The sequence below is a fragment of the Lissotriton helveticus genome, chromosome 4_1 (genome assembly GCF_964261635.1).
Source record: "Lissotriton helveticus chromosome 4_1, aLisHel1.1, whole genome shotgun sequence".
NCBI classification, from domain to species: Eukaryota; Metazoa; Chordata; class Amphibia; order Caudata; family Salamandridae; genus Lissotriton; species Lissotriton helveticus.
In genome coordinates, this window is record NC_136063.1 from 701,528,282 (window position 1) to 701,550,427 (window position 22,146).

The following is a 22,146-nucleotide window of genomic DNA, read 5'->3' on the forward strand; positions in this document are numbered from 1 at the left end:
AAGCTTGCCTCAACGCAGCAGCTACACTTATCTGGCCCCAAAAAAATGGGCCACATTTCACCACATTTGAAGGCCTTGAACAGGCTTCTTCTTGAAGCCAGAATCCAGCTCAAGCTGGCCTGTATCACACACAAAGCCTTATACACGAACTCCCCGGCATATCTCGCCCAGAAAATCGTGGTATCAGGGGGATTCAGAAACTCTCGGCCTGCCAGAGACTATGTGCTCCAGTCACTCCGCTTCCGCAAGGAAAAAACATATAACCAAGCGTTCTCTGGGGCTGCACCGAGAATCTGGAACTCAAAACCTTCCTAATGAGCAAATAACTCAAGTCGCGCTTACCGCCTTTTGTCATGGCTTTTGTTTCTGTGCATATTTTCCTGTACTGCTAGGTCCTTTCCGTGTACCAATTGCTCACTCCTTCAAATGTTCTGCCTTTTGCCATCATATCTCCCCTTTTATACAAGTGCTGTTTTTTTTCTTTTTTATTGCGGACATGTCACTCTGCTGATTATGGTACTGTACGGATTGTATACAACTCTGGCTTTTGTTCTAATGTAGTCAATTTCCTAATCCCCATTATGTGTTTTGCCTGTGCCTAACCTGTACGTAACATGTTATCCCTGTAAAGCGATCAGATACTCCAACGGGACACGTTCACGCTCTATAAAACCTCAAATAAATAAATGGTAGATGTAACAGTGGTCCCATCCCAATCACAAGGCCTTGAATTAGACCCATCCTAAACACTCCTGTGAAAAAGAAACAAAAGCTATATTAAATTCAATAAACAGCAGGCAAGGTTGGGTTAACCTGCCCTGCAACTGGAAATATTAGCTGCCAAAAAGTCCTATTTGGGGTAGCTAATATCGCGCATAAGAACCCCCACACCCCAATCTGCTCGCGAGAAGAAAAAAAAAAAACACTTGCCGATCCAAAGGTCAAAATGGCAAACTCAGAGGATACCTCTGCTTTGGATCAGGACCCCGATGTTAAGGAAATATGTCAGATTCATGTATATTCCACAGTTAAAGAAGGATAAAGGGATATCCAATAATGATGTGCAAACAAAGACAATCGAATGGAGCTCCGCTTCCCCCTCCCCCCAAAAAGAGAGGGGTTAAAGAGGGCTACAGTATGGTAAATGAGCAGAAAAAATGGTCTGCTGCAAAAGCTCCCGGACTGCTGCTTAAGATATTTCTAATGTACTAAATAGTGATATGTACTCTGCATAGCCACCCTTTGTTGTACCATCTTCCCATGAACAAACGGCAATGCCTAGTGTGGCAATTATAGACCCACCATACAGCCTCCTTTATGGAGAAAGCAGGAGTTTCCCCAAAAAGGTCTCTCCAGCCACATTCAACACTGTGAAAGGCATCTATTTGACTAAATAAGCAACTCGTGATTTCATAGACCTATTAGGCCTATTTAATCTATTTTACACAGTTACTCCTCTAAGGTTAACAAGTCAACCAAACACCATCAACCCATAGAAAATTGGAGTGCCGTATAGATATGATCCCTTGTTTTTATTCCAAGCAGCGACTAGAACTGCACTAAGCAAATAAATCAATACGATTACTTGGATAATGAGTGTAAATATGAAAGTTAAAACCACAATTCATACATCAGTCGGTGCTTATATGCCCCCAGTCATTAGGGAGGAAGCTAGAAAACGGACTGTAACCAAAAGGAGAATACAAGATTGGTGAAATAGGGCTTCCACAAAACAGTTGTGGTTTATCAAATGAATCCTTGCCAGAAGCCACTTGGCCATGGCTCCCAGCGGCACTAAAAGTTACTTGGCAAGACAAAGAAATTAAAGGGAGTCAGTTTAACACCACTTTGTATCACCCAAAAAGTGATGCATGGAACAGGGCTGCTCTTCATCAGGAATAAAATTACCAAATACGTTCAGAGGAACCTCCACTCTAGATCGGCACCTCGCCTCAAAATCCCAGCATATAAGAAGAAAGAAAAAAAACACAGGTGGCACATTTTTCTCTGATCAAGCAGCCAGACTATGGAACTCTTTACCCCCAAACAATAGATTCGCTGATAACTATCTTATCTTCATAAGACTACAAGAGTTGGCTCTTCCCCACCTAACCATACTCAAACATAAGTGTACAGCATATTCCTGTGTATGCAAGCTTTTACTTGGATTATTATGTATGTATCATGTGTATTCCTTTGTATAAAATCCATGATAATTATGCTTATAAATATTTAGGTATTCGCTAGGTCTCAAATGTACATATTACGTATGGTGATCTTATTCTATGTTTAACTTGAATATAGGTCACTGCATAAATAAGTTTTAAAAAATCATATCTACATTGCTTCACTATTGAATTACTAAAAGGAAAAAAATTATAAAGACAAATTAGCTTATGGTACAGCACCACTTGAAAGTCTGAGTTTATAAAATACATCTTGAATCTAGATACATTACCTTCCTTATACATATATACCTTCCATGTAGATACATTACTTTACTCCTAATTCAGCATCTCCATTGCACCATCCTATATCTCACCATACGCCTCTCCCAACATATCCTCTACCTCCACTCTTGGACTCATCCCAAACCTCATTCTACTCCTATGATCCCCAAAATAACCCTTTCTAGACTCTTCCCTCCTCGCATCATTTCAAACCTCTTACTATTCAGATCTCCCATCCATGCCTTTCTAAACCCTTCCCTCATGTAACCTTTCAAGACTCATCCGATACCTTATCTTTCTCCCTAATCCACTTCGAGACTCGTACCCCCTCCATCTCTCCTTTACTCAGCTCAAAACTCCTCCCACTGTTATGACCCCAAAATAAACACTTTCTAGACCCTTCTTCTATCCCTCCACTATCCTTTTCAATCCAACTAACGCACTCACATGTCCACCGCTCAAATTAATTTCACATTTCCCTATACTAATTCACAATTAATCATCGTTAGGTTCCAGAGTAGCGTGCTACTTGCCGAAACGCGATTGGACACCTCGTCAGAGGTAGTAAGCAGTATATAAATGCAATTACAACATCCCGATATGAAACAGCACAATAGCTGCCAAGTAGCAGAGCGGAAGATGGAACAAACTTGTACTCCTTGGTCAGTCCTCTCTCTTGGCACAGTGCAGGTTTAAGTACCAAGTTAGAGGATTCAGAATGGCAAATGATACATGTTGATTTCAGGAGGAGAGTGCAACCATGAGCCCAAAGTGGCTACTCAGGTTATAAATTACTCAACCTTAATTGCTATGGATAAAGATGCAAATGATCATTCAACTGAAATGGTCTCAAATAACAGAAACATGATCAAATGGAACTGGGACAAATCCAGGCACCGCTAATAGACAATCAGGCGTATACCCTAAATCCTTTGCATCTACAAAAGCAAAGAGATAGTTCCTGAACTATGAGAAAGTGACTGAAAAGGTTTCAACATTTTGGCCGACCCCAATATTAAATAAGGGTAAGAAAATGAATAGCAATCACAAATGGACTGATGCGGAAGGCTGGGAAAAGCAGGATGATCTTTTGTTTGCCCCAGATTCATGGACCCATGTTCACAGAACATTTTCACTGGTGGTCTGGACTTTTCTGAGGACACCAATGCAGGAGTTTGGTGCAGGTGAGATCTGTAGTCATAATGATGCATACGCTAAAGCTCACGTCCTGGGTAGCTGGATATAAGAACAGGACTATAAGTTGAAGAAACATCTAAGATAATGCACTTTGCAGATAACTGTGTCCCTGACTATTCCAAATAGCACGGATTCTGGTTCCGGTGAGTGAAAGATCAAACAGATCAGCACTACTACCAAAACAACTATCATGGGGAGAGGTTGCAAGGAGAAGAGCTCACTTGAAAATTAACAATTAATCCCGGAGAGACTGGATAACAGCACACCTCTGACCTTTACAATGCGAATATTACACCCATATAGACCAGCCAAGCAACCTCTGGGTCTATATTGACCAAGTAACAGCTGGGAAAACATTGTGGGATGTTTTCTGGCTTCCCAAAGCAGCAAGACCTCAACATCTGCATACAACCTATTAAGTAGTACAGATTTAGAAATACGATACAGTCTAGCCTTAAATCTGAAATGTACCACATTCCCATGCCCGTTCATGCCCATACACTAAGAAACCCTTCAAACCAGCAAACTATGGCACAGGACTTCGGAAACAGGAGGGCAAGTGGCAAATATTCTGGGACCTTTCGGAGGGAGGAATTGTAAAATCTTTGGAGAACTGCAAAACATCATTTGGGGGTCTCGGTGGCCAACAACTTAGCCACTGGGCTACAGGGAAAAACGAAGTCACATATGCTTTGAAAAAACTGTGATACCCATGAAGATGCTAATAATCCAGGAGACAAGTTAGGTAGCGTCAAACCTGTACAAGATTCAGACACTTTCTGAAACACGCAGATATGTAAACATTGGAAACAATTTAAGGTAGGACAACTGTGAAAAAGTGAGAAAATCTTAAGAGGATATTACACATTTCAATGGATCTGTATTGCGAACAGAAACATCTGCCAGGACTATGGCATTTGGGTACCTCATTCCAGTCAAACTTAAGTACTGTAACATATTGAACTGCTGTTGGCGCGTATGTGGAGAGGCCGATTTTATATTTAGTTGGACTGTCCCAAACACATGATATTGTGGAAAAAGATCTTCCAGCTGTTGTGGAGAGCTAATGAGTTCCCTTTAACCAGAGGAAATAGGATGGCCATACTTGGCCCAAGCACTGACTCATGAGTACACGTTTGAAGCATTTAAGGGAAACTGAAATTTTAGCTCTTATTCACAGCAAACGCAGTTAATAGCTAGATATATTTTTTTTTTTTAAAAGACAATTGCAACTAATCTGACCTGGCTTCACAAACAAAGATAGACAACTGCAATAAAAAGACTCAAGTGAAAGCCAAGGAAAACTCAGTGTGGTTGATGGTATACATTTATGTAGAAAACGGTGGCAGGCAAGAAAAATGCACGCCTTGACTAAGATATTTTAGTAACTAAAAAGAAACAGATAGACAAATTGAAAAGATGACCTAAGGAATACCTGTTGAACAACTGGTAAAGAAGAATTGCACCTTACACGACTAGTATCAGTTCCAAACGGGAGAGGTTCTTTAAGAAATTGGTATGCAAACTAAAACTAACGTAAACAGCAAGAAGGGCACAACTGACGCAATACTGGTGTCACACTAAGTGCAGGGGTTTGGAATTCTATTGTATGCCGCCCAGCACATTTTCGGATCTAATGACAAGTTTTAATCTTTATATTGTCCACTTGTCAAGTAGGACAACCCACTACAGTGCAAACCCTTCGGCTGCCAATTTACAGTACCACATTAAAGAATGAATTAAAGAGGACTGTTGGCGGCTAAAGGAAATATCTGTATCTATTTGTAGAAGTTGTTCAAACTTTTACTTAGGATCCACTAATAGAAAGCGTTTATTATTAGAATCACGCACCAAGAAAAAGCGGTGATTGCAGCTTACATTTCTGCAGGGTTCCGCCATAAAAAATAAAATAAAAAATACAGGTTTGTAAAATGTAACAATGTTTTGCTACTTGGAAGGGTCCCTGGCGATATGCAAATACATCCAGAATCTCAAAAGCAAGACTGGTGTTTCCTTCCAAAATAAAAATGTGAACAAAATGATTTTGCAACTGAGGGAAAAATGAAAATTTGCAAAACCCATTGTGCAGTTTGAAATACCATTCCACTGAGGCATCGTCATTCAATAAAATGTGTTTCACGCATGCAGTGCTTATAAAAGATTAATAGTGGTGAATCTGTAAAACCTTTATGGACAACACAGTCAACATCAATAAATTAGAGTCCCCATTCTTAAAGCCACAAAAACGCACCCCAAAGGTATCATACGTCCTTGCATTGGCGCAGATTAACAACTTCAGGAGCTCCCAAGAGTTTACAGACATGGAAACTAAACACCCAGCAGATGCTTAAATTCAAGTTTTTCACAACAATGCACATGTATATTTGCTGATCTCAAAATCAGAGCAATCGCAAATTCATTTTCGCTATATGCTCCCCACCCTGAAAAATGTTTTACTTCTGCACTGGTTAGGAATTTAATTCAATTCCAATACTTTCTAGTGCAAGAAGGGATTGGAGCGGAGTTGGCAAATATCCCCTAAAACATGCATGTTTGTAGATGTGCAGACTTGCTTGGCATCCTATCAGAAAACTACTGGGTCTCAACTACTTCCACCCCCTGTATGTAGATTAGAGTCCTTGCTTAATCGAAGTGGTTAATACCAGAGCTCCAATATAAGCACAAAGCCATAATTTCTCACCTCCCTGCATGGCAACAAAATTGACTTTTTTTTAAATTTAACAATTGCATTTCTGAAAAATCCCATCCCTTCAACAAGTAGATATTCTATAACATTTCATAGCCTTTAAGGGCACGCAGTATTCCTATGTACCTGCCCCTAGAAGTCAGCAATGCAAATTAGAAAAAAAGTACGCTTTTTATGTTGCTCTTGGGCAAGGTACCAAGCATTTGGCATTCCCTGACCTTTTATGTCAGAAATGCAGCCACTTTGCTCGTGATAAGGAAATTCATTCACAAAAAACCCTATGCATTGAAAAAAGCCCAGGCCACCAAAGAACTGATACACATCTCCTGCCCTCATGATTATCCCAATCGCTTTAAATCTATATGCTTTCCCGTTGATTGTGATTAATATTATTGTTAAATGAAAAGGAGGAAGACCGCAGCAGAAGGGTTACCTTCTGGGTTCAAGCTCCTCATGTTGCGGGTCTTTAATGCGTTGTAGGGCCGGACCTGAATCTGGTGCTCCAAAATAGAATCTGGGTAACGCTCAAAGAAGAGCTCATTGACAGCCATATCAAAAGTCGGGATAACTTCCTGTGAGAAATGAAGTGAAGAGATTAAAACTATACATTGTTCAGCACAACAAAATCAACTTCGCACATGCCAAATCCCCAAACAGACTAGCTATGTCCAGTTCAGAACAAACAAGATGGCTTGTCGTGCAACAACAAAACACTCATGACCATGATTAGCGTAAAAGGCCATTATTAGGACATGGTTGCAAACTTATTCAACAATAACGAATATGCTACTTACCAGTATGCATCTGTTCTTGGCATGTAGGGCTGCTGACATTCATATCTGTTGCATAGATTGCCGCCTAGTGTTGGGTCCGGATGATTGAACATTGTTGTCCTGGAAGAGTCTTCGAAGTATCACGAGATAGGTGGCTCCTCCCCTGGACTACAGAGCGCATGGGCATTGACTCCATCCCCAGATTGTTTTTAGCCATTGTGGCAAAGATGGTGCAACACTGAGTGATGACCATGCTAAGAGTAATTGTAAGTGCTGCAGCCGCTACAGGCGCCGGGGAGGAGGGCGGGCGATATGAATGTCAGCAGCCCTACATGCCAAGAACAGATGCATACTGGTAAGTAGCATATTCGGTTCGAGGCACGTGGGCTGCTGAATTCATATCTGTTGCATAGAATACATATTAGTCCCTCCATTAGCGGCGGCCGCCTGTGCCAGCTGCAGCAGGTTGAGAAAGTGTTCTTAGAACAGCCTGCCCTACAGCTGCCTGCTGTTTGGAGTGCACATCTACACAGTAGTGTTTTGTAAATGTGTGTGTGTGGTAGGCCATGTGGCTGCTCTACAAATGTCTTCTAAAGGAATATTTCCAAGGAAAGCCATGGAGGCCCCCAACTTGCGGGTGGAGTGTGCCCTTGGGGGGATTGCTTTTTGATAGCAAATTTGAATACACTTAACGATCCACCTGGCTATACCTGCTTTGGAAAAGGGGTTGCCTTTGTGTTGGGCTGAAAAGGCAACAAAGAGTTGTTTAGTCTTCCTAAAATCTTTGGTCCTATCAATGTAATACATTAAAGCTCTTTTGACGTCCAGAGTGTGGAGCATTGTCTCCGCCACCGACTCAGGATTTTGGAAGAACATAGGCAGTTCAATAGTTTGATTGATATGGAACTGTGAAACCACCTTTGGAAGAAATTTAGGGTTAGTGCGCAGCACCACCCGGTTGGAGTGAATTTGTATGAATGGCTCTTGGATAGTTAGTGCCTGGAGTTCACTAACTCGTCGCAGAGATGTAATTGCTATCAGGAAAAAACAATTGATATGTAACAATATAGGCAACCATGAAGAAGCAAATCAATATAGAAATTAATAATTGGAAGGGAACTAAGCTACAACAATACTTTTTAAATTCAACAGTTTATTAATAATTAAAAAATGACAAAGTACAATATCACATTTCAAAGTTAAAATGCACAATAAAAAGTATAATTTGCACAAAAAAGAAATAAACCGCTTACTTAAGAGACTAAGAGAGCAAACTATACCCTACACATCAATATAACAACATCTCTTGTAAGTATAGACTACAGCTAGAATCACTATAAAAAGATAAATCAGACCACCTGCATATTCAATGAGGGTCCCTTGAGACCTACATGGCCTCTTGAAGTTATTCGCTGCCCCTATTTACCAAGAGGTCCCCGTATTTTTATATCACTCTGCCATATGCCCTTTATCCCCTAAAGAGTTAGTACTGCAAGGAAATGAAACTAATAGTGTTGGTGTGTCATTACACTATGACTATTGTAAATAGGAAGGTTTAACTTTAGGCTACTGGAAAATTTGTAAATTGCTTTTTAACTTTGTAAAATATTACTTTTACTGTGTGTAATTTTTTCCTTTATGTAAATTTACTTTTTAGACATTTTCGTGGCTGCTCCAGAAGAAGGCGCTGGCCGCCGAAACGCGCGTAGAGTACTATTTTGCCACTTCCTTTTTTAACTTTATATGCACTTTCACATGTAATGTGATTTATGTATTGTGTTTATTTCTTTTTTGTGCAAATTATACTTTTTATTGTGCATTTTAACTTTGAAATGTGATATTGTACTTTGTCATTTTTTAATTATTAATAAACTGTTGAATTTAAAAAGTATTGTTGTAGCTTAGTTCCCTTCCAATTATTAATTTCTATATTGATTTGCTTCTTCATGGTTGCCTAGATTGTTACATATCAATTGTTTATTCTTTCCCTGGTCTAGGAACCTTATTTTTATGAACCCAGGGGGTCCTTGTTAAATATACGCCAATTGCTATCAGGAAAGCCACTTTCCATGTTAAGAACTGAATCTCGCATGAATGTAGAGGCTCAAAAGGTGGACCCATCAGTCGGGTGAGGACCACATTAAGGTTCCATTCAGGAGCTGGTGGGGTCCGGGGAGGAATGACTCGTTTGAGTCCTTCCAGAAAGGCTTTAATGGCAGGCACTCTGAAAAGTGAGAGATGCTGCCTGTTTTGGAGATAAGCCGCTATGGCGGATAAATGTATCCGAATGGAAGCATAAGCCAGATTGCATTTGTAAAGATGTAACAGATAACAAATGATGATGTGCGTAGACGCGTCAAGCGGGTTGATGTTGTGGTCTGCACAATAAATGACAAACTGCTTCCATTTTGCCGCATAGCATGCTCTGGTGGTGGGCTTTCTTGCCTCCCGTATGATATCCATGCAGTCGGGAGGCAAGTTGAGGTAGCCAAATTCTAAGACCTCAGGAGCCAGATCGCCAGGTTGACCTGTTGCGGATCTGGGTGCTGAATGTCGCCATGGCTCTGCATCAAAGGGCTGGGAGTGAGGCGCAGCCTTTGATGCGGTACCACGGAAAGTTCTAGAAACGTGGTGTACCATGGTTGGCGTGCCCACGTTGGAGCAACCAGGATGAGCGTCATCGAGTGTTGCTTTAGCTTGCGTGCCACCAGCGGTATTAGAGGGGCTGGGGGAAAAGCGTACGCAAATTTGCCTGACCAGTTCATCCATATCGCATTGCCCTGCGACTGTGGGTGCGGGAACCTGGCGGCAAAGCTTTGGCATTTGGCGTTTTCCTTTGAGGCAAACAGGTCTATCTCTGGATGACCCCACTGCTGGAAGTACGGGTGGAGTACTGATGGATGTATCTCCCACTCGTGCATTTGGTGGCTGTGCCTGCTGAGCAGGTCCGCCATCTGATTGTCCTTGCCTGGGAGGTGTTCCGCCATGAGGAAGATGTTCCTTTGAATGGCCCACTTCCACATGCTCTGAGCCAGATGAGACAACTGTGGAGAGTGTGTACCTCCCTGCTTCTGAATGTAGTACATAGCAGTCATGTTGTCCGTCCGGATCAACACGACCGTGTTGCACAGATGTACCTTGAATGCCTTCATTGCCATGAAGATTGCCATCAGCTCTAGGAGGTTGATGTGCATCTTCTTTTGCTGCGTTGTCCATATTCCCTGCACCGTGTAGTGGAGTACATGAGCTCCCCAACCCTGGAGAGATGCGTCTGTCGTTAGGATGATCTGTGGCACAGGCTCCTGGAACGGTCGGCCCTTGCAAAAGGTTGTGTGGATTCCACAAATGCAGAGAGTTGTATGCACGACCGGTCACCAACACTAGGTCTTTTAACTGTCCGTGAGCCTGTGAGCCTGATTCCACTGACGTGCTAAGCGCTCCTGAAGCGGACGCATATGTAGTCTCGTGTGCGGGACTATGAAGATGCAGGAGGCCATCATGCCTATCAACTGCAAGAACACTCGTGCTGGAAGCGAGTGTTGCGGTCTGAATTTCTGTATCAGCAATTGAATGCTGTTGATCCTCACTGAATTTGGCTGTGCTTTGGCTGCCAGAGTGTTTATTGTCGCGCCCGGATACTGCCGTACGTGGGCGGGCTGAAGGTGTGACTTTGGGTAATTCAGTGAGAATCCCAGATCGTGAAGAAGGTGAATGGTGTGGGACATGTTGGCGGCGCGCTGCTGGGCCGACTTTGCTTGGACAAGCCAGTCGTCCAGATAAGGGTAGACGTGAACGTGTTGTCTCCTGAGGTGTGCAGCCACTGTCGCTAGGCACTTTGTGAACACCCTGGGCCCTGTTACTCCGAAAGGGAGGACTTTGAATTGGTAATGCTGAATCTGAATGGTGAATCTGAGGTATTTTGTGTGTGACGGATGTAGCGGAATGTGGAAATATGCATACTTTAGATCTAATGTGGCGAGGAAATCTCCCTGATTGAGCAACGGAAGAACCTGCTGCAGTGTTAGCATGTGAAAGTGTTCTGATAGAATGTACTGGTTTAGGGGTCTGAGGTCCAGTATGGGTCGGAGGGACCCGTCCTTTTTCGGGATTAAGAAGTACAGGGAGTACACTCCTGTGCCTCTTTCTTCCACCGGCACGAGCTCGATTGCCCCTTTTTGCAGCATGACTAGTACCTCCTGCTGCAATAAGTGCAAATGCTCTGTGGACATAGGACGGTGTTTTGGGGGTATGTTGGGTGGAGTGAATGTTAACTCCAGACAATAACCGTAGTGGATGAGCTTTATGACCCACCTGTCTGTGGTGATGGATTTCCAGACCGGCAGGAACTGTTGGAGTCTCACCCCGACTGGTGTTGTATGGTCGGGGGGCAGTGACAAGGCGTCACTGTTTGTTGGCGGCGGAGGATCGGGAGCTGTTGTTTCCACGACCTCTGCCTTTGGCGCTGTTTCCGCGATAGCCACCTCTACTTTGTTTGGTGTACGTGTTTTGCGCGCCACCCTTATTGTACTGTGTTTGCTGGGGCATCTGGCCTCTGGAAACACCTCTATTGCCGGAGCAACGAAAAGAACCACCCATGAACTGCTGCGACTGGAGAGCCCCCATAGACTTCGCAGTTTCAGTGTCCTTTTTGATTTTTTCTAGGGTGGTGTCCACCTCAGGTCCAAATAAGTGATCAGGGTTTACAGGCTGATTTAGGATGGTGGTTTGTATCTCCGGCTTGAACCCGGAGATTCTGAGCCAGGCCTGCCGCCGTAACATCACACTGGTATTAATGGCCCTGGCCGCGGTGTCTGCTGCGTCCAGTGCGCACTTAATAGAAGCATTTGAGATTAGCTTTCCTTCCTGTATGAGCATCTCTGCTGCCTCTTTATATTCATCTGGCAAGTGTTGTAACAGGGTCTCAACTGTATAGTAATGTGCCCTGTCATATCTGGCTAAGAGTGCCTGAGTGTTTGAAATGCGCCAGATATTGGCCACTTGAACCGCCACCCTTTTCCCTGATGCTTCTAGCACTTTAGATTCCTTGTCAGGGGGAGGAGCATCACCAGTAGTCTGTGAGTTTGCCCTCTTCCGGGCATTGGAAACAACCAGAGAGTCCAACGGCAACTGGCCCTTGATGTAGGTAGGGTCCCCAGGCGCCGGCTTGTACTTCTTCTCAATCCTGGGGTTTATAACTCTGGTCCCTGTGGGCTCTTTAAAAATGTCTCCAGCATGTTTTAAGACACCCTTTAGCATTGGCAGAGTCTTTACGGTCCTCTCAGAGGTGGAAAAGGTGTCAAACAAAAAATCCACCTCAATAGGGTCAGCACGGAGCTGGACATCATGATTTTTGGCTGCCCTTTCAATAAGCGCATTAAATGCCGCCGAGTCCTCAGTAGGCGATGTTTTCACGTTATACACGAGTGTCTGGGGCAGTTTGTGGATCTCCTGGGTCAGCAGCATCTGCCCATGTGTCATGTTGATTCTCAGGATCAGTGTCGGCAGGGTAGTTGTACTCATTATAGTCACCTTCCCCAGCCTCCACATCTGAGTAAGTGGGCGAGATAGGAGCAGTGTCCTGTCCATGTGGAGCTATCAGTTCGACAAGAACGGGTGAAGCCGTGGAATCCTTCTTCTTTAATAGAATTGTGTAGGACTCCATAGGCTGTGCCGGGCGATATTTCGTTTGTAGATAGAACGTTTACCCGTGTCGGCGTCGATGAATTGTTCCGACTGCTCCTCAAGCAGGGGTTGTCGATGCTGTGTGCCCACAACCGCAGGTGTAGGCTTCGGCCCCGTGGACCCCTTCATGGACGCCTCGACGACCGTCTTAGGTGCGAAGGCCTTTGGCACCACTTTTGGTGGCAGCTTAAACTGAATGGGCGCCGGCGACTTTTGAGGTTTGGTGGCAGGCTTCGGCGTGGAAGTATCCTTCGGACCGACAACGGAAGCTTTCTCCTTAATGCGTTTCAACAATTCCGACACCTGCTTCGAGAAGGAGGCGGACGGCTGCGTCGACTCGACTGGTTCCTTCGAGCCACCGCCAGGCACGGACTCGAGGGTTGTATTGCTTTTGGCCTTGTCCAGCCGACTCGCAGGATCGACAACTTTTTGAGGTCCGAGTCCTTTGTCTGTGTCGACGGCCCTTGGCGCCGATTTCTTCGGGTCAACGACCTTGACCAGTGTTTTCGTTGTCCCAGTCTTCGGCTCGACACCCTTTAGCGACCTCACCAGGTCGATAACCTTTTTAAGCTTTGTTGGCACTGATCGGTCAGAAGACTTCGAGCCGACCAAAGCAACACGCACTTTCGGTTTCGATGGCGCCTCTAGTGCTTTCGGTTGTGTAGACCCCGAAGCTTTCTCTTTCGGTTTCGATTTCACCATTTGTGGCTCGTTAGAAGTGTCCGAAGCCGGGCCTGGAGGCGAGGCTGTAGAACCCAGTGTAGGATCTTGGGTAAGGCCATGTGGCGATCCCTCGACCTGAGCCGTATGAATTGTTTTGACGGTTGGGCATAGTTCTTCGCTTGAGCTATCTTCCATGGCCCCATAGGCCCCATTGTCGTCTCCTACCTCGTCGACGACTTCTTCAGTATCGAGCATTTCAACATCAGCGTCGTAGCTGGAGTCGATCTCCGCTGCTGGATTGGACATCGGCTGTTGATCTTCCTGCTCGTCTGCCTCTTCCTCCTCGGTATCGAAAATGTTCACCGGGTCAGGTGCCGTCTGCTGGGCCTCCTGGCGCGCCTAAGTCGAATCGTCTTCTTGGAGCGGAAACGAGAACAAGCCATACAGTTGGCTTCATCGTGATCCGGCAACAGGCACTTGTTGCACACCGTGTGGACGTCGATGTGAGGATACTTCGAGTTGCACACGGGGCACCTTTTGGACGGGCTCCGTTCCATGATGGTTCGTCGAATAAGGCCTCTGGCGTCGACCGGGCCTTCAACGCCGAAGAGCCACGCGACTCCTCTGGATGTCAGACTCGGGAACTGAGCTGGAACAGAACTGGGCACCGATCGCAAGACAATACCGACGATATAGTAAAGGCCTTTGGGCCAAAAAGAAAGGTTTCTACTGATTCCGAACTTGAGTGATCAAATAAGCATCCGAACCCAATGGCGGAAAAAAAACAATCTGGGGATGGAGTCGATGCCCATGCGCACTGTAGTCCAGGGGAGGAGCCACCTATCTCGTGATACTTCAAAGACTCTTCCAGGACAACAATGTGCAATCATCCGGACCAAACACTAGGCGGCAATCTATGCTACAGATATGAATTCAGCAGCCCACATGCCTCGAACCATCAACTTTACACATAAGACACGTCCCCCATACACCCCACAACCACTCGCATCTCACACCTATCGTCCATTCCCCCAAACGCCATACCTTGTTCCATCCTTCCGTGTTCCAAACCCTTCATTCTTGCATTCTCCCCAGGCTCTTTCTTTTATCTACAATACACCCTCCCCTGAACACTTCTCACTCGACAATGTACCGCACACTGAGCTTTCAGACTCCAACCTACAACTCCGGTAACCTTGGCCGATAGGCTGCAGTACAGAAAACAAGCCCTTGTTCCCAGAACCATATAATTCTGTAGGGTGGGCAGACAACTTTTTTATCCCCCTACACCCCCGTCAATGGTGCAAAAAGTCCAGAAGTCAGACTACACTTCTCCAGACCCTCCCTTACATCTTAACACCCCCCCTCCCCAGCTACCTATTCCCACCCATGTCCTGTTTTCCCAGCACGAAATCCCCAGAGGAAGAACTAGGCTGTGTCATGCTTTCCCCGGGTGCCATCATCGGAGAGAAGAAATGACCCATCAACAGCTTCAGGAGAACACCAGTCATTTTTCAACGGATTCATGGATATTCTTTAAGAGGAAACACCCAAGTTAGGATAACACGACTTATAGAAAAAGCATATACAAAATGGGGCTCCTAAGAACCCACTACTTTAACATGCAAAAGGAGCAGACTGGTGAGGTTTCTGGGAAACCAATTTTATGGAATGACGATTTTAAGGTAATATAAATAAACCAAAAAGGAAATATTTCTAAGGAAATGATTGGAAGGAAAAATCCAAAATGACATTAAACAGGAGTTGAGTTCAGAGGTGGTGAGGGAGATTTGGATTCAGGAATGAGCGAAGTCGAGTTAAAAAAAAACGTTTAAGGTTTGGAGATGGGCGAACTTTAGGGGGTGGGGTTTTTTAGGGACCAGGAACGGGTAGAGTGTAGGGGTGGCGAGGGGCTTTTAGGGTTCATGGATGAGTGGAGCCTAGGGGAGGACAGGGGTTTTTAGGGTTCCGGCATGGGTGTTTGTAGGGATGTTAAGGAGTTTAGGGTTCACAGTTGGCTGGAATTTAGGGCTGGTGAGCATTTTTAAGGTTCAGTAATGGGTAGGGTTTATGGGTGATGAGGTTTTCAGGGGTCAGGAATGGGTGTTCCGGCGTTGGAAAGGCCGGGGGGGGGGGAGGCGTGTGGCGGTTATGGACAATCATCATTCTGTAAATTAGAATCATTGACTGGAATATTATCCAGCTCTTCTACATGCATGACCTACATAAGATAATTTGTTTATTGTCAAACCAGGCTAGTGAGGCAGGAACACTATCCTCATGAGGCACAGACGCAGCCTTTCTTCATCACATGTCGAGTAATGAATAATCAGTGATTTACACTTTCCCAAGAGTGAAAGACCAGGAGCTGAAAGAGGATTAATTCCAGAGCTTGAGTAATGAATAATCAGAGAAAAGATGCTCTCAAATTTAGACCGTGATACAAAATTGGAGAACAAAATGTTCTGCCTAGAAACTGCTCTGGTCTCGCAGGCACCAACCCTTTCCAATAGCAAACCAGCAATCTTACTTGAGGGTAGCACACCAGCTGCCTGTACAGATCTTGGTCAAACGTTCGCAGGTGGCTACAGTCAACATTCAGGAAGGGCTCCCCAACCATGTTGATCTGCAGAAGGAGAAAACAGAAATTAGTTCTAGCCTTGCCAGAGTTACTTTAAATCATACAGGCGAGGTAGGACTGCAGACACGCACCTCCTCGAGGCGCTGCATGTAGAGAGGCTCGTTCAGGTCCAGGCCAGCATTTTCATCCTCTTTCGACAGAAGGTCAATGAAGCGCTGAAGAAATCTCTGAAAGAAAGAAATAATCAATATGGCGAGTCTTTTGAATATAATATCAATCTGTATTACTGCCATTTTTAGCAGAATCCAAATGGACCATCATTGGACTGCTTTTAGACAAAACGTGTGTGTGCGGTCCAAAGCAGTTTGATACTGCAGACCAAAGCTAGCCATTGCACAAGCTCCAAGGAGCAACCTGCCTTTAGAAGACTGAAATGTAGAGTGGAATTGGTGAAAGCAATGCAAAGAGGAAAAACAAAATACCATCTTTTCTAGAACCAGGAGGTGGAGTAAGATCTAGCTTTTAAAGTAGAAAAGGAATATTTGGTGCATGGGATATGGGTGACAAGAGGGAATAAAAGGTGTACAGAAACAACATTTCTAGTTACATGCCTATTGCCACAAAGAAAGCAAGGTGCCCGTTTCCATGCCCGTCTCCCATCCCATTATAACCAAGACCTGACTCCCAACTCTCCTAAGTTTCTGCTGAGCTCTACCCTGTAGGCTTCTTTGATCCATCACTTGTCAAATATTACTCTGTCAGTGGAGCCAAGCCTTACAATGTTGTTAGAAGGCCTTAAGAAACCCATGTGCAAGGGGCGCACTCAAAATGTGTTTTCTAGACATTTCATTGGACTCTTCTCCAGGGTAATTTGGAAAGCATCCTGACAAAGCGAACTTCGGTGGTTTTAAAATATTTATTGAATGCATATGTGTTAGACCTGTCAGCCCTTTGGGTGATCCCTTCCAATTATTATTTATTTTGGTCCCTTTTTGCCTCCTAACTTTTTCCCTTTTTGTCCACTGGAATTTTTGGCGTTGTCCTAGGGGCTGGGTGCTACCTTGCCCCTCATTTTTTTAATAGGTCCTGGCTGCCCCTACAAATGATGGCTTGTAACTGCCACATTTTTACCTCAGAGACCTGAGCCATAGGATTACACTGGGATGGTTCTAGAACCTTCCAGCTGGTTCCAGTAGCTAGGGTCAGTCTATATAAGGGTCAGAACCAGGGCGGTCATTTTAGAAGTGACCAGACAGCTTGAGTAGAACCTGGTGAGGAGTGGGGAGGACAGCGCACTGAGCATAGGGTTAGATCGTCCCACGGGCCGGCTATTCCACTTGGCGGACATAGCCCCCTACCTAGTGACTGAGCCTGTCACCAATCTGGTCATCTACAGTAACCTTCAGGACCCGTTAGTGCCCCGGGGCAGGACGACCCTGAACTGTCCGTGAATGATTGAGGAAATAGCCTAGGAAGAGCCACTGTCCAAGAAAGAGACTAATTTAGTTGCCCCCCTTTTCCTTGTGGCCTCATCTGTACTGTCATGTCGGGAGTGTGGGGAAGAACGTTAGTAGCATTACCACTGCTGCCCCAGGTGATCCCTGTGGTCCCGAGTTCGCGAAGAGAATCCTACCTGGTCGCGGCTACAACCGGAGACCCATATCGCTGGAGTGTCACCGTCCGGTCACGGGCCCCCATTGAGGAGATTGTGTGGGGAGGGCCCGGTTTTCCATCGGCAGAGCAGAGGGTTGAGAGGCGGAGTCACGGAGGACTGAGAGGGCTCCGCCTAGTGCCCGCCCTCGCTGATGACGGAACTGAGAGAGCTGCGGAAGACGCAATGGAGTCTCGGCCCAGTCAGCTGTAGTGTGGCTGAAGCGCTGGGGCCGGAATCATCACGGCTTAGCTGCGGCGCGACCCGCTCAGGTCGCGTGAAGGAGTGTGGGGTCTGGGATAATCTGCCAAACACCCGGTGAGGCCTGGAGTTAAGTGTGAAGCCCCAGGGGCAGAGGGGGCCTCGCACGTATCGTAAGAATTGTGGCGGGAGGGGAGAAGTGGAATTACCCTACCTGCCCGTAATGACATGTAACTTTGACAATAAACCGAGCCTGTACAGTAACACGACGGTTGGGAACACTCTACACCTGTAACCTACGCAACGAGCCCTACCTCAATACAAGACTCATTGTTGTGAATTCCTGCCTTGTTATTTATGGTTGCGTGTGAGAAAGAGAAGCCAGAAGGAGGCTGTAATTATCGCTAATGAGGGCTGAGGTAGCAGGGTGGACCCGAGGTTAGAAAGGCATTGATTAAAGGGAATTGCCTTTGTGGTTTGAAAAGTTATTTGGAGCCTAAAAGTTCACGGGGACATTCTGATAGCCCCTGTGAATCCAGAACAATCCTAATGGTGGGAGGAACTGACGAAATATCTTGTCTATCTTTCTTTATAGATGCCTGCTGTGAACCCAGGTATTGGCGGGCAAATGTGAGGAATTATTGGAATACTGTAACTTACTGCCTGTAATAACGTTGAACTTCTCAGAGAAAGAGGTACAGTGGTGAGGTACTGTAGAGAAGTTGTCCAATTGTAATTTGCTTCAACTAAATCTGTTCTTCAATGCATACATATTGGACCAACAACTACTATTGAGCCCCTTTCCACTGGAGGAAGGAATGTGCCCTTGATGCCAAGTGTAATTGTGAATGTACTGATAATCTGATTATATAAATATATATATATATAACAATATTTTATATTAAATATTATATATTTTATTATATTAAATAAATTAATTAAAAATATATATAAATATATATATATTAAAATATAATAAATAATATTAAAATTATATATAATAAAAAAATTATAAAAATATATAAATAAAATCCAAAAAAAATGAAGCAGAGCTTATTTATGAATGTAAACTAAACACTGCTAATAAACCAAGAGAATTTTATAAAACAGCTCGTATTTTTCTAAAATGGTGTAGTGTCAGTTATTTTTGATGGTGCTACGCTGGGATACTGTGAGTGAGTAATGTAAGCACAACACAATTGCCTTTGGAGTTTAGCCGTTCCTGCTTTGTGCCAGGCTACCCTGTGTGGACTGGTGACCCCAGGTCTAACAATATACATGAAGGATAAAGCTTAGAAAATGGATACATGCAACAGCCTAAACATAAAAGCCACTTGGTGCATGGGGGTAGAATCAACTAGCATGAGGATGGTATGGGTGAGGGAAAAGCAACATGGAGGGTGGAGAGTAGAAACAAGTGAGAAAGCAACGTGAAGTCACTGTGGGAGAAGCACAGACGAGAAAGCAAGGGGGATAAACAAGAGAGCGAGTGCAACATGGAGGGACGGGGAGAAGCACATGGGCAACCACCAGCAACACTGAGTGTATGGGGATACAAGTACACGAGGTAGGCAGCTAGAAAACATACTCTTGTGGAGTGCTTAACCAAAAAGAAAAAAGTAGCGCTTGAATAGCAAGCAGCGGAAGCACAGGAGCCAGAAAATCAAAAGAGATGGTAAAGAGACTATGCTCCATAGGAGGTACAAACAAAAAAACAACAAGCTGGGAAACTAATAAGAAGCAGGCAAACGAGGTACAGGAAAGCCAATCGATGGTAAGCAATGGGTGGGCCCCAAGCCCCTGTACTTTCTTGGTAAGCCCAAAATAGGTCTCGCAACAAACTGCGCATGAACTGTCTAGTAGGAGAGACCTAAACAGACGCAATGTTGCAACAAAGGAAGACAATACTCTGGGACACAAATGAGAGCAGGGTTTTTCCTTTGGGTGCCAGTAGAAGACACCATCCCCTTTTCAGTCCCACAGGCCAGACCAGAAGCACACTATTTTCAAGTCAAGAACAAGCCAGGTTGTAAAAAGAATTGTGCATACAAAAAACCAACCTGGAACTTTTCTTTGCAAGAAGCAACGTTGACATCAGTTCCCCAGATCACCAACTTCTGGCCAAAAGACTGCTCATTGGTTACCAGATCTTCAGCAGCAGGCTGCATGTTAAAAGGAATAAAGAAAAAAACAATCAAAATACTCAGCTGCAAACAGGCATCATCCCCTTCCTTTTTCCCTCTGCATTTCGGTTGAGCATACCTGATCAGAGTGTAGGTCCACCTGTCTGGCCTTTCGGACAGACCCAAGATCGGGTCTCTGTCTTGCAGGAGTTCCCCTCACTCCACTCCGTGGGGTGCCATCCACTCTAGAGCTGGGAGTCCCGTACGTCAGAGGGGAACTCAGATCCATCTCACTAGCAGCTTGGACTGAGGAGACAAAAATTTGAAGTAAGCTTCAAAACTTCTCCTTGGTCAAATCTCATCTAATTTTCGTTAGGATTCCCCAAAGAAGAACATTAGTACTAGAATCATATACCCGAGAGGCTAAGGCACCTTTAACAACTGCAGCCACACCTGAACACCAGAAGTGAGAGAGACCACTTACCAGAATGACGGAAGGGAGCTGGGCTTGAGAACAATGAGTCCTGGACACTAGGGATGCTCACATCAGCAGCCGGCGATGTTGGCATGGGCAGCAACTCTCCAGTGGATGGATCATCAGTACGACGTCTTTGCGATGGAGGGGACTGCACATCTTCACTGCGGGCTGAAGAAAAAAAATAAGTGTTACGTTTTTATTTGCATCTATTTTGGAGTCTTCACAGTGAACCGGGGCAACTCATACTTTTATTGTTAGACTGAGTCATATGGCTTGACAGCGCCAGTATATGGGTATTCTTAAGTCCAAAACTTTGAAACAGCCTCACAAACCAATGGACTTTACAAATCACCCAAAATATAGCGCAAGCTGGTAAAGTGAAAACACGTGCCATAGTAACTGCAGGTCTCCAAAGCCCTTATTCCAGCTTAAATGGAAGGCTGACATCTAAAAGTCGGGGCTAGAAGTTGCAGCATGTGATATTTTCAGTCTTTGGAGAAGACATACACACCCCTGAGGCAGCAGCTTACCCCGGCCTTAGTGCCTTTAAAACTCCTCCCAGGTCTGAGCCCTACAGCATGTATGAAGCTCCGCAAGTCGGGAGGAAGAGGTGTGCCACTCCAATGCTAAGCACCCCAAATGTACTAAGGGGTAGAAGGGCTAGAAGGGCTTGGAGGGAAACTGATAAATTGTGGTGTTTTATTGACCAGAAACTATCCAACCACCGGATGGTAGTATACGCATATCAGACAATGAGAAAAATATCAATGTTGCCATAGAAGACACTAAACTGGAGGAGGTGAACACAGGTGAATTTTGTAAAACACAAGATCCCGTACAGGTGGCATAACCCTGATTGATTACATTAGATAAGACCAAACCTGGTTTGTGTTGTAGAGTAATGCGGAGCAGGGACAATTCTACAAATTAAGAGAATTCCCCAAACTCATGGAGTACTAGTTGCTGGCATTTCCCAAATTGCAGATGGTGATGTAGACAGATAGTCATCTTGGAGCCCCGGCTGATGCGCTATAGCAATTACATTCGAGAAAAGGGAAAATAAACATAATCTTCCATCCCTTTCCGTCTGAGAAACTGGCATTTTATCACTATGGGGAAAACCACTAGCCCTCCCTACGATCGATGGATTCAAAGGGTGTGAAAACTCTTAAGCCACAAAAATGCTAGCCTAACCGAAAGAGGGGCACATCGTGCATTTAACAGGTCGTGGAACCCAGTTATTCTCTACTTAAATACCGACTATAGGGATCTTGCATAGCCAGAGGGGAAGGATGTGGAGCCCGATGGACAGAAATTTATTTTTTCTTCCCTGTTGTGCGTGTTGGTCGTTGGCGGGTGCTTTACTGGTTGGACCGGAATTTAACAGCCTATTGTAAAGACAATTGTTGTGGTAATGACGTTCGCCAGCTCAGCTTTATTTAGCTTTTTCTCTGTACCCGTTTTTTGTTTTAGGTTTCCATCATTTATATTGCTATTTTGTAATTCAGTGTAGGCAGACATTCCCAGCTTACAGCCCCCACCTCCCCCGCTCATTGCAATTGCAGCCCCTTAGCTTTAGGCGCAAGACGGGCTCACAGATTTAGCATTATACAAAGACAGGAATGAGACTTTTGCTAAAC

At 44.7% G+C, this 22,146-nt stretch overlaps 1 protein-coding gene across 1 annotated transcript in view; it reads right to left on the bottom strand.

Annotated features, from left to right (window-relative positions):
* The window catches only part of MCM4 (minichromosome maintenance complex component 4), a 67,679-nt gene that overhangs the window by 36,536 nt on the left and 8,997 nt on the right, over positions 1-22,146 (bottom strand). Inside the window, exons 3-8 of the mRNA XM_078687321.1 lie at positions 20,513-20,674; positions 20,168-20,334; positions 19,966-20,067; positions 16,185-16,280; positions 16,003-16,098; positions 6,788-6,926 (exon numbers count right to left, since the gene is read on the bottom strand). Coding sequence (XP_078543447.1) covers positions 6,788-6,926; positions 16,003-16,098; positions 16,185-16,280; positions 19,966-20,067; positions 20,168-20,334; positions 20,513-20,674 — 762 coding nt within the window. The remainder of the gene's footprint in view (positions 1-6,787; positions 6,927-16,002; positions 16,099-16,184; positions 16,281-19,965; positions 20,068-20,167; positions 20,335-20,512; positions 20,675-22,146) is intronic.